This window comes from Manacus candei, unplaced genomic scaffold, assembly GCF_025592945.1.
Source record: "Manacus candei isolate 608988 ecotype Guabito, Panama unplaced genomic scaffold, ASM2559294v1 h1tg000056l, whole genome shotgun sequence".
Classification (NCBI taxonomy): domain Eukaryota; kingdom Metazoa; phylum Chordata; class Aves; order Passeriformes; family Pipridae; genus Manacus; species Manacus candei.
The window spans coordinates 11620169-11635488 of NW_026138104.1; the positions used below are offsets into that span (position 1 = coordinate 11620169).

At 43.6% G+C, this 15320-nt stretch overlaps 3 protein-coding genes across 10 annotated transcripts in view; 2 read left to right on the top strand and 1 right to left on the bottom strand.

The window, feature by feature from the left end:
* The window catches only part of CUL2 (cullin 2), a 45687-nt gene extending 41958 nt beyond the window's left edge, over window positions 1–3729 (bottom strand). Inside the window, exons 1-2 of one of the 3 annotated variants that reach the window (XM_051802383.1) lie at window positions 3592–3729; window positions 712–850 (exon numbers count right to left, since the gene is read on the bottom strand). In XM_051802383.1, coding sequence (XP_051658343.1) covers window positions 712–830 — 119 coding nt within the window. In that variant the 5' untranslated portion in view covers window positions 831–850; window positions 3592–3729. The other 2 variants (XM_051802382.1, XM_051802384.1) reach the window with 2 other exon arrangements.
* Window positions 3177–6471, top strand: LOC127477615 (collagen alpha-1(I) chain-like). The gene is made up of 3 exons (XM_051802123.1): window positions 3177–3448; window positions 3571–4166; window positions 6413–6471. The coding sequence occupies exons 1-2, from the start codon at window positions 3177–3179 to the stop codon at window positions 4124–4126; spliced, it is 828 nt and encodes a 275-aa protein (XP_051658083.1). The 3' UTR covers window positions 4127–4166; window positions 6413–6471.
* Window positions 6472–12556: 6085 nt separating this feature from the next.
* Window positions 12557–15320, top strand: part of CREM (cAMP responsive element modulator) — a 35395-nt gene continuing 32631 nt past the window's right edge. For 2 of the 6 annotated variants that reach the window (XM_051802495.1, XM_051802496.1), the window contains exon 1: window positions 12557–12721. The gene's annotated coding sequence lies outside the window, so the exon portion shown is untranslated. The remainder of the gene's footprint in view (window positions 12722–15320) is intronic. The other 4 variants (XM_051802499.1, XM_051802494.1, XM_051802498.1 and 1 more) reach the window with 3 other exon arrangements.

Consider the following 15320-nt stretch of genomic DNA (forward strand, 5'->3'; position numbering starts at 1 on the left):
TAAAAGAAGTTAACTGCAACTTAAACCTTGTAAAAAATTACAAGTCCATTTTACAGATAAAATGCAAACCTTTTGCTACAACGATATATATACAGCTCTGACTTGAACGGCAAGACCATTTGATCACAGAAAGAGTAATTATTTTTAACCATGACTTAACTGTAAAGAATAGAGGGGTTATGATAGTGGAGGGAAAGGAAGAAGGCTTTTTAATAAACCCTTGCTATAGAAATGTCTAATATGCTAGTCACCAGTACAGACAGAAGTGCAAAGGAGAGGCAGAAATCTGTACACAGAAAAACCTCGCTATTCCCCGCACCGCAAATTTAAAGATGTGCATTCTCTGTCCTTGGTGTTTCCCCTGCCACATACACATTTAAACAAACAAGAAAACCTCATTATCAGAATAGGGGACACTCAAGGCCTGCACTTTTGTGAACAGTTATAGCATAAGCTAAGTAACAGAGCTACTAAAAGTGACTAAAACTGAGACTTTTTGTCAATATGGTGACTTTCACATAGAATACTTCCCAAATACACAGAATTTTCCATCCCTTTCAACATATCCACTGATCTTCAGGCTTAATAACAGGTACAGCCTTACAACAAGCTTCTGATCAAGATCACTGAAATTGTTGTGTAACACGGGCTTCCTCTGTGCTAAATACATCATTTGAACACATTAAGTCAGATTTTTCACTTAAAGGATACGAGAAGCGATCATTCCACGTTGCTCTTTCAACATAATCCAACATAACAACAGCTTTAATCGTCGTTAGAAGTTTGTTCCATGTTTCATCAAAGTCAACTACTCGTGGTTTCAAGGACATTGTGGGGCTTTAGTGTTAATCTGTAGAAGAATTAAACTTGTCAGACAACATTGCACAATCATTAAAAAATACATGCATTTCCTTTAAATTTTTCAATTTAAACTTTGCGCAGTGTTGCACCACCATGACAGAGCAACGCGAACACCCACCCCTGCTTCCCCACCCTCCAAAATTAAGCTCACGAACTCTTGGTTTTAATATAATGGAATGAAACATTCATCTTGCACAAGTAGCCTACAACATAACACCAATTAATCTAACAACATCATGCCTCATGAAGTTCATTGTCTCACCAAGCTGTCCATTTAACAGTGCTATATGAAGATAACAACTCTCCGGTAAATTCTTATTTGTTCACTGATATGCAAAGCCTGTTTAAGCTGTATCTGAGCAAATTTTGGGCAGGAACACACTGAACTATTACCAGAGTATCTGAAGTTACTACTGTCAGTTTTTAGCCTACATTCACCTCAGGTTTTCATGAGACATTTTTGGTGCTACATTTAAAAAGCCACAAAATCTCAAAGCTTTGATCAGGATGGCAAAAAGACAACATTTCTAAACACAGAGCAATATGTAGAGCTTGTGCAGTTTGCTGCACTATGCAGTAGGACAAATCCTGAAATCTTTCAAAGACATGGCTTCAAAATACAGAAGCTGTGTTAATAATTTCATATAAAAAATACTGGAAGAGATTTACTGGAAAAAGAAACCCTCAACATTAAATTATCGAAATAAAACCAGGGAAAAAGTAAGGTGATTTAAAAAAAAAAAGAGACAACTGTGAAGGCCTCTTCTTTGTTTCCACTAGTCTCTGTCCTATGCACCTAATCTAGAAAGGACCTGATGTGTGACATTCCACGCACAAAACAAGTCTAGTTCCTGCTCAGAAACATGACATTGTAAGACTAAAATAAAACATGGAAAGAATATTTCTTCTTTCATTTTAAATACATGAACAAGTAATTCTTGTCTTCCCAAATCTTCAAGGTCAGAAGGGAAAACAGAAGGCTTGTGACAAGCAGACTTTGAACACAAGAGGCAGACCTCTGTAAGGGAAAGAATCAAATGTCATGCTACAAAACCATTTAGCAACTAACTTACTAGCTTAATCACTGCTGGCTCTTGCAGGGTAAAGAACTTCTCTGTCTAAGAAAAAATACAATAAAATCAGATGTAACTTTTACCCTGCATGCATACAAAACACCCCCTCGACTAACTAACCAAGCTCCTCAACTGCTGTTAATGTTGTTATATTTGCAACATGGTTATTACTTCAAGCCCGGGATGTCAGTAGCAGCTTACTTCACAGAAAATCAGTGAGAACTGAAAAAAAGGGGGTAAGGGAGAAAGTGGTAGTCTTCAAAGAGCTCTAATACCATTATTCTGGAAAACACAAGCTGATACCCCCCCAAAAAAAAAAAAAATCATGGTCCACAAACAAAATTAACAATCATAAGAAGTGCTTGTGGTAATGAAGTTGTACATAATTGAGTGTTACATTATAGGTCACTGTCTTGGAAACACACGTGGTACCTCCAAGGTAAAAGAACCTTTTCTTCACAGATAAGCAAAACCCTGGGGAGGAAGGAAGGGTGAAGAAAAAGTCCTACCCACAGTACATCACACAGAATCAGTAAACTTGTGTTCAGTATCACCAAAACCTAATAACATGTAAAGCATTCACACAGTCAACAAAGTATTCTAGAGTTAAGATAAAGCTGACTGTTGTTTTGCAGTCTCTCACAGCTTTCACACCAATATGAATTTAAATGTGTTTTACAGACACACTACTAAATGTAGTAAAACTTTCCTGTAAGATGGTGGGGTTTTGAGGTTTGCTGTGCTTTGGTGTCTGCATTGTGCAAGCTCACCAGCTTAGAATATTAAATGTCTTGTACTGATGCAAATAAACCTCCATAGTAAGAATTATGGTAGGGCAGAATATCTACCCTAGGGTTTATACTATTCAGGGGGTGGGAAACCATACCTGTTTGACAAGCCCTAAGGTAAGCAGATATTGCTGAAACATATTTACACATGAGAATAATGAAAAGATGTTGCTTCTATCGCCTCATCTTTTAAAACATACCAGTGTCAAATGACACATATTCGTTCAAACAAATGTAGTTTCCCCCAGCATCAAAGCATTCTCCAAATTTCCAACCTATTGAACCACCTCGATAAATTACAAGCCAGCGGTGGGTGCACAGCCAAGGGCGGGAGCACTGGCCTCCAACAGGTGACCAGCTCTGCCTGCCCTCGCCCCCGTGCCCCGCTCCCCGGACCCAGCCGTTCGCTCCCCACTTCCTTCCCCCTCCAAAACAAAAGCGAAACCGGCCGAGGATGCCGCCAGGACATAATAATGACCGGCCCCGCCAGAGAGGCCGCGCCGCGCCCTCCCCGCGGGGCAAGGGCAGGACCCGGGGCAGGCGCGGGCGCTGCCGCACAGACGCGGCCGGGCCTGGGGCGGGGGGAGCGGCGGGGCCGGGGCCGGCCGGGGTGGCGGGGCCCGATCGCCCCCGCGCACACCCGGCGGGGTCGGGACCGCCGCCTCGCCCCGAGCGCGGCGCTCCCTCCCCTCAGCGCGGCGGCCGAGGCGAGGCGGGCCGGGCCGGGCAAGGGCATTACCTGGCGGCCCGGGGCCCGAGTCAGCGACCCCCGCCCGGCCTCCCTCGCTCCTGCCCTCGGCCGCGGTCGCTGCCCCGCTCCGTCCTCACAGCGCTGCCATTACCCAAAGCCGCCCGCGCCCCGCCCCTACCGCCGGCGCCGCCACTGCCGGGCCGGGGCGCGGCCCGCGGCCCCGCTCGGAGCTGCGGCCGTCGCGCTGCCGCCTCGCCCTCCGCGCCGCCGCCGCCGCCCCGGACTGTGCCCGCCGCGCTCTTCCCGCCGGCTGCGGGACGGGCTGGGGCCAGAGGGTCCCGGAGTTCCGGCACCTCCCGAACCCGGCCCCCCCCGCCGGACAGCGCGGCTTGGTACGGCCCGCGCTGTACGGCGAGCGCGGGCGGCCGCACTTCCCGGCGGCGGGGTGGTTCCGGCGCACGCGCCGCTCCTTCTCCACTGGGGGGAACCGCTCCCGACATGGAGTCCAGGAGGGCGGGCGGGACCCGGCGGGACGCAGGATGGGAGGGGCCCTTACCCGGGCGCGGGGTTCCCGGGGCCTGCGTGAAGCGGTTTCCCCAGAAGGTGGGGGTGTCCCCGTCCCGCCGCCGGCTCCCAGCGGGGAATTTCCCCCTCTCCCACCACGTGCTGGAGGTGCGAGAGACTCCCTGCGCCGCCCGGCCTGGCCGGCTTAGCAGGGCACCCGCCCCCCCTTGGAGTTCCTGGCGGAAAAGGGTAATGCAAAGTTGTTCACTCGGAGTAACAAAGTGAAGTCGCTCTGGAGACTAAGTAGCTGAAGGTGTTCGGTGCCCGGCGCGCTGTGGGAGCCCAGAGCTCGCCCAGGTTCGGGCTTACAGTGCAGACACCACGCGCTGAGCCGGGACTAAACGCGGACCTGCCGCTCAGAGAGCACTCCCAACTAAAAATATTAGTTCTTTTTTTTAAAAAAAAGCTAAGAAAAGGATGCATTTGCAACATGTAGTGCACGTATCTACAGAGACATGGTTCTCTGGTAAACAGATACTTGTTTCGGAAAACTGTGTTTATCAAATTACTCAAAACTCGAGTAAAAATAATCAATTTTCCTGTTTTCAATTCAAGCCCTTGCCCATTTCATTTCCAGTACTTACAGCTTTTTCATTAAGCCTTAATGCTTTTGCTTTTTTTTTTTTTCTTTTTAAATTATTTTTATTAACTCTTTCTAGACATTTTAAACTCTTGCAACTTCCTCTGTTTTCGGCCTAAAGCCTTTTCTTTTTCTATTCTGCTGGTTCGATTCACTTCTGTTTGCTGGGAGAAGGGAGGCTGTAACTTTCAGCTTCTGATTGTTTGTTATTTTCTGCAATCATTGGTTTGTATCTGCAGCACTTTCACCCTTTTGTAGGACTGAAGGCTCTTTTTTAGTGGCAGTGTTAGCCACAAGCTTGCGAGTTAAACTCTTAGAAGTTAAGATATATGCTGGCACAATTAAATTATGCTATTTAACCATGCTGTGTGAATGTATTAATTGTACAAGATCATATCAGATAACACAAGCTAGACAGCAGTTAATGAAAAACATCCTTATCTGTACACTACTCAACCATTACACAGCACATATTTTCTAAATTTCTGTTATATGAAGAAGTCCTGTCCTATGTTAACTGTTGAGAACTGGAAACATAGATATGGGAAGGGAGGTATTTTCAAAGCTAATAATTCTGTGTGTTCATCATGGGAGACTCATGTGCTGATTTTCTGAAATTATGAATATTCACAAATCCCACAGACTACATTAGATACTGAGTCCTTAACTATTCTGCAAACTCTGTTCTGTAAGACTGCAGATGAGGTAATCATGATTAGGAGGAAGAACATGAACATTCATTATTGCTTTTTATGTAAGGTATTTAAAAATTGTTCTTGGGTTCAAATGTATTTAGGAAATAACAATTTCTAAGTCCAAAAACTTCATAAAATCTGAATGTTCTTTGTTTCAAGTTTCTTTGTCAAGCTTGGCCAGAGAATTACCAAGGGAAAATACAGAACAGGATATTGCAGGAGTCTGAGATGAGCAAGCTGTGAGCATTACTGTGTGTGCTGCCTAGGTCAGCCTGTCACTCCCACAGTGCTGCCTGCATTTCCAAAAGAACAGAGAGGTTCTCCTACAATCCATTAAGAAATAATTCTAATCTATCTGCCAAGAGCAAGACTAAAACTTGTGTGTGTTCACCAATGCTTTACATGAGTGCATACATGATTTAGCAGCAGTGAGTTTAGTTGTGTTTGTTAGCTCTGTGGTGGGGCTGCTCCTACTTGCTGAAGCCCAGCTGCTGATGAGGGGAATTAACCCGCTATGCCCAAGAATGCCAGTGAAGAAAGTTGCCATTTGACAAAGCTTAACCAATCAATGGAGTGCTCAGCTACCTTAGCCATGTCTTGATGCATTTCTTGATGACAGCAAACGTGAACACCTACTTTAAATCCTGCTTGACCAGAGCCCAGTGTTGTCTTTCAGTAGCTGTAGCTAGCAGAGTCATAGATGGGTAACAGATGGAAATTCTGGAAGTTTTTGTAGGATGATCCTATGGACAAGTCCATTTCTTCTCAGTAACTTTCTATCAGTTCTTTATCAATTGTTGATTACAGTAGAGAGTAACACAGGATTGTCTGTACTACATGAATATGCCACCTTAAAACTTTGCCACCACATACGCAAATTTTATGTTTCTATAATTACATCTGCTATCAAGTCTGTTCACCAGTATTGCAGTATTTCCTGAGTTACCCCTGTTGTTTATATGCATTTGTTTTCTCTTGTCTGATACTTCTGTTTGTTCGCATTAACTTGTTTTCTCTTAAGTAATAAGTTCTTTTGGAGGGAGCTATCTACTTTATGTTTATGCTACATCTAATACTGTATTATGCTGGTACAGAATTAAAAACAAGATAAATGAAATCAGGATTGAACCTTTATTTCATTGCAGCTATTTTTAATCTAGATTATTATTGTGGGTGTTTGTCTTTCATGCGGTTCCACCTGGAGAAGAGGAGATTGAGGGGAGACCTCATTGCAGTTACAACTTCCTCATGAGGGGAAGAGGAGGGGCAGACACCGATCTCTTCTCTGCGGTGACCAGTGACAGGACCTGAGAGAATGGCCTGGAGTTGTGTCAGGGGAGGTGTAGGTTGGATATCAGGAAAAGGTTTTTCACCCGGAGGGTGGTTGGGTGCTGGAACAGGCTCTCCAGGGAAGTGCTCACAGCACCAAGCTTGTCTGAGTTCAAGAAGCATTTGAACGATACTCTCAGGCACATGGTGTGACTTTTGGAGATGGTCCTGTGAAGGGGGAGTAGTTGGACTCGATGACCCTTGTGTGTCCTTTCCAACTTGGCAGATTCTGTGATTCTGTGAAAATACGAGTATAAACTGAGCGTACCTTTTGTGACTATAAAAATACAGAGTAATAAAGTACTATTCTTGTAGCTTTCATTTTTTTAAGTTTATGAAGAATTTTAAATGTGTGGCTATTTTATCTGCTTAAAGCCCTTTAATTCTTGGTAGGAAGCGGATGCTCACTGCAGTCCTGGCCACGAGATGGCAGTGCTGGATATATAAAAAACAGCAGTTTAGGAGTTTAAACTTGCACTACTTACAGTGACAAAATCCACATCTTTTTGTTCATGAAATAGGAAAGTAAACAAAAGTTGAACTCTCTCAAACAATATTTATTAGTTAGCCATCAAGTGCTTAGTTCATCTCCCAAATTTATTCCGTCCTTCCCCAGAATCTGAGATTGCTTGAAAAAAATTTGCAAATGTCATTTTCCCCCATCCATTATTAAAAAGGGACACCAATTTATTCTCATGTCATTGTAGCTAAGCAGTTAAACTGTCTGTATGAGCAAACCTAGGTAATCTTTCTTTGTTATATTTTTTGCCAAAAAAAATAGTGCTAAAAATATTCTCTAACATTAGTGACAAGTAAAATTGTGTATTTAAAGATCAATTACCTGTACAACTTTTATAATGCTTTGGAGAAAACAGTCATGTAAATCCTGAGTGGTTCCACCCCTATACTAAAAAAGTGAACCCCAGTATGCAGCATTTCAACATCTGTGTGTGTGGTATATATACACACAAAAGAAAAACATTTGAACTCAGTGACTACACAGCTCTAAGTGATGATGAATTTTAGACAACACAACTTAGCTTTGAGACAAGACTGAATGATTGAATTTGCAAAGCTGTTGTTTCCAGAAAAAAAAAAGGGAGGGGGGGAAAGAGCAAGTAGCATCCATCTTCACTAAAATATGATAAATAGGAAATGTCTAGTGCCCATTTCTAAAACATCATTTTCCAAATTAAACTAGACATCATTCCGCTGACAGTTTCCTTGGGTTTTCTGAGAAATTACTTTAAAAAATACATATATTTGTCTCTCAAATAATTCAGTAAAACACATCTTTCAAACTTAATGGAGATGAAAACCTTCTGTAACTTGCAAAAGTGCTAGATAAATAGAATAAGAAAAAACAGTTCATAAATAAGCCAGCTGGCAAAATAGCATCATCAAGGAGATAGATTAGTTGAGCATTTGATGAAAGATACATCCTCTTCAGAAAAATGTGTTGCTTTAGCCATTCATCTGTATCACTGGTAGATTAAGAACTAACAATTCTTGACATGAAAGAAATACAGAAGCTCTGTCAAATAAACACACTTCAAATAGCTTAATAATCTTCTGTTATACTCAATACTATTCCATTTAGTCATTTTTCACTTGTATCTCTTCCTTCTCTTTATAGTTCCCAGACATCTTTACTTTGTGTCTAGCAACCTTCATTTATTCAGCAGATTTGCTTTTCATTTTATATTCTGTATTCTTGCTTACAACCCTCTACCGCCAACAAGAAAATCTGCTTCCCCGTTGAAAGCAACCTACAGCTGGCTAGAAAATCTAGTCTACAGCCACACTGTTAACCAAATGCAAATAATTCTTGGTATTTTTTCATATTTTCATTGAATATTTTTTAATAAATGTGAGCTCTTTAGATGTGTTTGTCTTTTATAGCATTATCTGAATGGTTGCTGTCATCCACCTTTGTGTAAGGCAGTTTCTCAGGGTGTTATTAGTGCCGGCCACATTGCTGCATTGGCTCACCTTGTTTTACAGGATACATCTTTTGCAAAGAACAAGCATATGCAAACAGTTTGTGGTATCGCATTCCTGTGGTACAGTGTATTCACATTAGGTTACAAACTGTGTTTTGTGTAGAATTTTTTAAACACAGCCTATTCAGAAGACTTTTAATAATGAAGTTTTATGTATTTAGATTTTAAATAGAACTCAAGCGGTTGTAAAGAACATCAGTTACTCATGCTATAATATTCATGCTATAAGTACAAAATAATGTTTTATACAAACCTTGTGCTTTTCACCTGAAAAGTTCGAAGATCTCTACAAACAGTAACAGATTGTAAAGGGTTATGAATACTGTTAAGTACATGTGAGGTTCATGTTATGAGCAAAGTATTATATAAGGAAAGTTCATTATTCAGCAGAGGAAATGAGAAAATTTCATGTAGTAGATCTTAGTCACCATTCTTTTTTTCTGCTGCAACAGAAATACCATCATGCATATATATGGAACTCACCAGCCATTAAAACATTTCATGCACCTCACACTGTCACCTAGTCAGAATATTATTTTTCCACTATAATAATTTCTCTTATGAAATGAATAAGCAACAAATGAGTACACAGTAATTTCTAGAATGTCAAGTTATTTGTCAAACTATAAATTTCTCCACTGTTTTCTTTGTCCTGGCTCCACTGTGTAGGGAGACAACAGCTCTGGAGTCCTGATCTAGGACCAGTAGATGAGGAATCATCTACTGATTCCTGTCAATTCCCTTCTCATACAGCTTTACTTACAGACACCACACCAAGTATCTAACTATACATTCACAAATCATTTTAGGTTTTTGTGTTGTTGTTCAAGCAGTGACTAATAATGTGATTAAAGTTTAACTGCCAGTGCACTCTGGTTTGCTTTGTTATGTTTTGGTGCACCAGTAAGTACCCCTTCTTTCAAATTGCAGGACATATCGGATAGTAGCATATCACTTGTGATATCTGTTTAGTATTTATAGAATTCAATTTGTTATTACAAATCCTAAAAAAGTAAAAAAACCCAAATCAAACACAAACAAACCACATTGAAATGTATTTCATCCTTTGGGTGTAAAATATTGCAGCATTACTGCAAATTTTTATCCAAAATTAAATAATTAAAAACTGAGAAAATCAAAGTAAAAATATTTTAAAGAATGGACTTAGTATAGTACTTGACACTCCCTTCACCAATAAAAACCTTCAAGCCTTCCAAGCAAAGAAATCCTGTTATTTACATGACACCAAGCAGAGCAGAGGTAGCTGAGGGGGTGCAAAGCCTCACAGCTCTTAGGCCAGACTTCTCCCTAAGCCAGACCTGGAATTCCTCAAGACTGTTCCTTCCTGCGCTTCTGGCTTCTGCAACCCACAAAAGTCAAAGCGCTGCCTTAGCAGAGCAGTAATTTAGTAATTACTGATGTAATACGCATTGGTGAAATATTTATACTCTCTGCAAAGAGCACCAGGTTTCTTTTGGTGCCAAATGAAGTTGCTCCAACTCCCTGCTCATCTAATACCCCACCTCAGTTGATGGAGTACTTCTCTCTTCGTGATGGTGCAGCGGATCAGACTTCAAAATTGACCTAGGTTGAAAGGATATTTCTGGCTTTGCCCACCAGAGCCCAGAAAACTCAATTAAAAAGTAATTGCTACTGAATCATTGATACTTCCTTGAATTTGCAGGACATAACATCAGGTTGGACGTTTTAGATTAGAGAGAAAAGATGATTCAGGTAGTCATTCTGACAACAGCAAAGAGCCTGGCTTTCAAACTTATGTTCAGAACCATCTTATGTAAATTATGACAATCATAAAAGAATCCTGACCTGTGCAGCCTTCTTACAGATTGCTTCTGGTCTTAGCATTCAAAATTAAATGGGTTCATATCAGGGATTGATACCAATTTAAAGAAAACTGTTTTAGTTCAAGTGAGCGCTTTTGTGGCAAAGGCCATTCTGGCCTCAGGTAACAAACACGGTACCCCAAACACAAAGGCACTTCATTCCTTTTCTCTTGCAGCCCACCAAGTTCAGCAAGCTGTATTAAGAGCCAAAGCTGGTTAGTCATCTTTGTATAACCAAGATCTAAATCCCTCTGGCAGCTCATTCACTCCTCTAATACACTCCATTAAATTATCAGAGAGAAGAGGTATAAATAGTAGTAAATTCTTAGTTAAACATTTCAAAGCTGCTTATGATTTGAAAACTACTAAAAAACAACTGCTCCAAATTCATGCTTTAAGAGTTCATGGAAATTCTCAGCTTGTTTATAAGTAACTCACTCCAGTGGTTTCCGTTATTTAACACACTCATTCGAAATTTCTTCCTGTTTGCAATAAGACTTCTACCTTCAAAAACATTTTTGAGGTGCTATAAGTATCCCAAGCTACTTTTGGCTTTTTGATTATACTAGGCAAAGCTGGAATTTCTTCCAAAGGTTTCAGCAGAGTAATTCTCAGTAGTTTTACACTTGACTGTTCATTTGATTATCTTATCATTCTAACAAATATTTGCTAATTGACCAGAGATTTTCTAGTAAAGCATATCTTTTAATAAATGAGCATAACAATACTGTGTCCCTAATGGGTAAGCTGTAAAATCAGAAGGTTATTAATCATGGGAAGAGAAACTCCTATTTAAAACCCTGAATAGACACATAAAATACATGCAACAAACAAAGGGAGGGAAACAGAACTCAAAACAGGAAGGGGGTGTTGTTCAATATTGCAACAAAGGAAATGTAGGATGAAAACTGAAAACTTGCACAAGCAATAGCAACACTGAAGATCCTGTATTATTTCCACTACATTGTGATTTTGATACCTGTGCTAAATAACTTCTGTGAAGCAAATTAATGAACTAAATGCTTAAAGGCAAAAACCTTTGCAAGTAAATATGATTCATCTTTTATGAAGTCAGATATAAGAGTTATTTGGCTTTTTTTAAACACAGGAAATCAATACCCAGGTTCTCTTCATACCATGAATAAGACTGAGTGTTTGACCTGCACGGACATATCACCAATCCTGACACACACATCCTCCAATTCTTCAATCACAATGAGTTATGTCAAATTAACTTAGGTTTTCATGTTTATTTAGCACACTGCTGAATAGTTTCTCACAGTAAAAAAAAAAAAGAAAAAAAGAAAAAAAGGGTAAATGGTAAATACATTATGTAACTTCACAATATAAGGGCAGTGATGCGTAGATATGTAATTTAAAATATACTGCAGTGTAATCCCTTCTTACACTACTTTGTAAAACACTGAGCAACACTAAGACATACGATGTTAAAACACCACTATTAACAAAGTTTATGGCTCACGCACTTATGGCATTTTAATATTATTAAACTTGAGCACACAGGCCCTGCGCACACGCCGCGCTCACACCTACGGCACCAGCCCGACATGACTCATGACATTCGCACGTATCCCATGGCAGCGAGCGGGGAAACGCGCACGTCCCTCCTCGTCGGCAATTTCTGATTTATTTATCCGAATAAATATAAAACACCGTGCCATACTACGAACGACTGATGTAAAGGACCAAGCTCAATTACAAAACAAGCCGCGGGCATCAGCGCGGTGGGGCGGCCCCCGGGCAGGTCCCCGCGTCCCTCAGCGCTCCAGCACCGCCCAGGGACAGCCGGGGGTTGCGCTGCGCCCCTTCCCTGGGTCAGGAGCGGCCCAGCCAACCGCCCTTATCGGCAGGGCCCGGCGGGCGGGCGGCACCGCCCCGCTATCACCGCGCACCCCGACCGCGGTGTGAGGGGAGCGCGGCGGCCCCGCGCCTGCCCAGGCCGTTACCGGCCGCCCCCGCCCCCGGCGCTGCGGGGCCGCCCCCCCGCCCGCTCCGCGGCGCGTCCCGCCCCGGCCCATGGGCGGTGCCGGCGGCGGCCCCGCGGCGGCGGTTGGTCAGCGCGGCGGCCGTTGCGCCCCGCGGCCACCGCCCGCGCGCAGCCCCGCCCTCTCGCCGCGGCCGCTGGCGCTGGGAGGCCCCGCAGACGCCATTTCCTCGGCGCCCCCGCGGCGGCGCGGCTGCATCAGCTCTGACGTGAGGCCGACGCGCGGCTCCGCCCGGTCCCCGGTCCCCCCCACCCCCTGTGACGGGGGCAGCACGTACAGGGCGGCGGGTGAGTTGCGGGAGGGGGCGGGGACACATGTGCGCGCAGCCCGACCCCCCGCGGGCCGGCAACGGGGCAGCGCGGAGGGCAGCGGGCGGCGCCGGCGGCGCGGAGGGCAGGGGCGGGGGGGCAGGCACGGCAGGGAAGGGCAAGGCAAGGCAGGGCAGGCGGGGGGCGCTGTGCCGCGCTCGGCTCAGCCCCGCCGCCGGGAGCGCGCAGTGAGGCGGCCGAGCGCGGCCGCGCCGGCAGCCGGGAGCGCGCCGCGCTCAGGGCCGGGCGGCCCCGAGGCCGCTCCGCGTCCTGGGAGTTCCAGCCGAGGCTCGCGGAGCGCCGGCTCCGTTACCGGCCGGGAGCCGCGGTGTCGCCGGGCTCTGGCAGGGGCGGCTCCGGCCCTTGCTCTGGGAGCGGCTCGGCTCGGCTCGGCTCGGCTCGGCTGGCGGAGCGGGAGGAGCGGAGGCAGTGCTGGCCCGCTGCGGGCGGAGCGCCCCGACGGCCGGTCCCGGAGCTTCCGCGGGGCTGACCCGGCCGAGGCGGAGTGGGGATACCCGGTATCGTTTCCCCGTAGCCCGCTACACCCCATTACATCCTGGCCCACAGGGTTTTCCGAGCTGGGTCAGCAGAACAGCTGGGGGAGGATCACGGTGGGCACCGTGAGTCCGAGGTCTTAAGTTTGAGGGTTTTGTCTGCATCCCCCACTGCCGCGGCAACATCATACGTGGTGCTGAGTGCTGAGTGATTCCAGAGGGACTGATGCTTGAATGGTCCTCTGGCCTATCCAGGGGCTGGTTGGACCCTTCTGAAGGGGGACCGTGTGTCCTCTTCCCAGCGGGCTCGGCACTGCCTGGTCCGGGTGGTTGAGGTGGCAGATGCAGAGTGGACAGGTAACATTGCTTGTGCACACAAGAACGGCAGGTTGGGCTTTTAAATTTTCTTTTTAGAGTTTTGATAGGGTTTTCAAGGAAGAACAGGATGGGGAAGAAAATGAGGAAACACTGAGAGTTTAGGAGACGCAAGAAACTTAGTGACGAAGCTTCTGATGATAAAAAAACCTGAAAGTTTACACTTGCTAAATCTAGTCTGTTTTACCTGGCTCAACGCCGTGACCACCTTACCAGCTGGTGTGCTTCACACCATAGGGTAGTAAAACAGGTTATTAGAGTTCGTACTTGAAAACATAATGCCCTTCTGAAACGAGTGCATTATGAGAGTTTCCACACTCACTGGAGTCATCAGTAAATGCAAAAAAGGTGCTTGTAAATTCACAACCTTGCTTTCTAGTAACTCCCTTGTGAATAAAAGCCTTCAAAGTGATTTGGAGCAAGGGCTGAAACATATTTCTCAGCCCCTTATGAATTTCTTTGTAATAAGCCTCCTTTGTAAGAAGTCTCTCATGTATAAAGTATGGTTGAAATAAAAAAGTTGTTTTTTAAAATGTCTCTGGGTATTTAATTAGACAGTCACACATTTTCAGATATGCAAAATATTGTACCCATTTGTTTTTGCAGTTTAATTTCATCAGCAGATGTTAAGTATTTGTATGAATATTCAGTGATGGAAAACAAGCAGCAATACTGGGGGAAGTGAAGGGATTTTTTGTGCTCTTTATTACAGAATAGGGTATCTTGATGCAGATGCCATCCTTCATCTTTTACCTGTGGACAAAAATATAAAATGTTTACACTTTTAGTTGTAAATTACTCCCAATTTTCTAGGAAACCTGGCAGTGTTTTCCTCCAGCTGATTCTGCCTGCCAGATTTGTCCTGCCAGGGATGCTTCAACTGATGGCAGTTGAAGAAGCTTATGATGTGCACTGTGTGCATCATCTTAGTCAGTGTTTATCTGCTACTGACCTGCTGTACATTCATCTCAGTGACTGTAGTAAACATATGCTTATATATTGAAATGTTACAAGTTTTGGTAGCGGTTAAACTTTGTACCAGATCCTGAAGATTTCTTTGCTAAGTTGTAGGAAGAAGCAGGTGTCTTTGCTTACATTATGGAAAACCATTTTTGCCCTGTTTTTATAGGAGTACAGAGATATAACTTGCTTATTAATTTAAAAATCCAGATGAATATTTAAAATTACTGTTCAGTGACTGTAAGCAACTAAGGTAGAAAACGTAAGAAAATAATGTATTAATACTGAGTATAAGACTAAAACTTGTATATAATTAATCTCACAGTGAAGAAAAACACATAATTTTAAACAGGACGTAAGACCACATATGTAAAAACTGTTTGTTTAGTTTTACTTTAAAATAGAAGGAAGGTAACGTGAACTTTAAAGCGTGGTAGATACTACTACTGATAGACTTTTATAAAGGATTTTTAGTGCTTGGCAGAAAATTCTTTTTTTCTTTCTTTTAAACTTAAAGCAATGCATATGTTAGAATTTGCTTGCAGTGTAGACTGAGTGTGATACATGTGGAAACTGTTTATGTCAGTAGTTTCTGGACTGGATTTAAAACTGTTTTGTGACATAGTCTGTATTACTTAAGTTTTAGAAAAGGCATAATTATGATATCACTCAGTATTTTTCTGTGTATTTCTTAAAAACAGTTTGGAGTATTCATGTTAAAATTATATACAGGATGCAAACCCTCTGCA

Bases quoted from the DNA above. Each gene is read 5' to 3' on its own strand.
- LOC127477615 (XM_051802123.1), top strand. From the start codon at position 3,177: ATGCCGCCAGGACATAATAATGACCGGCCCCGCCAGAGAGGCCGCGCC. The intron at 3,449-3,570 runs GCAAGGGCATTA...CATTACCCAAAG, and splicing joins GGCGAGGCGGGCCGGGCCGG to CCGCCCGCGCCCCGCCCCTA.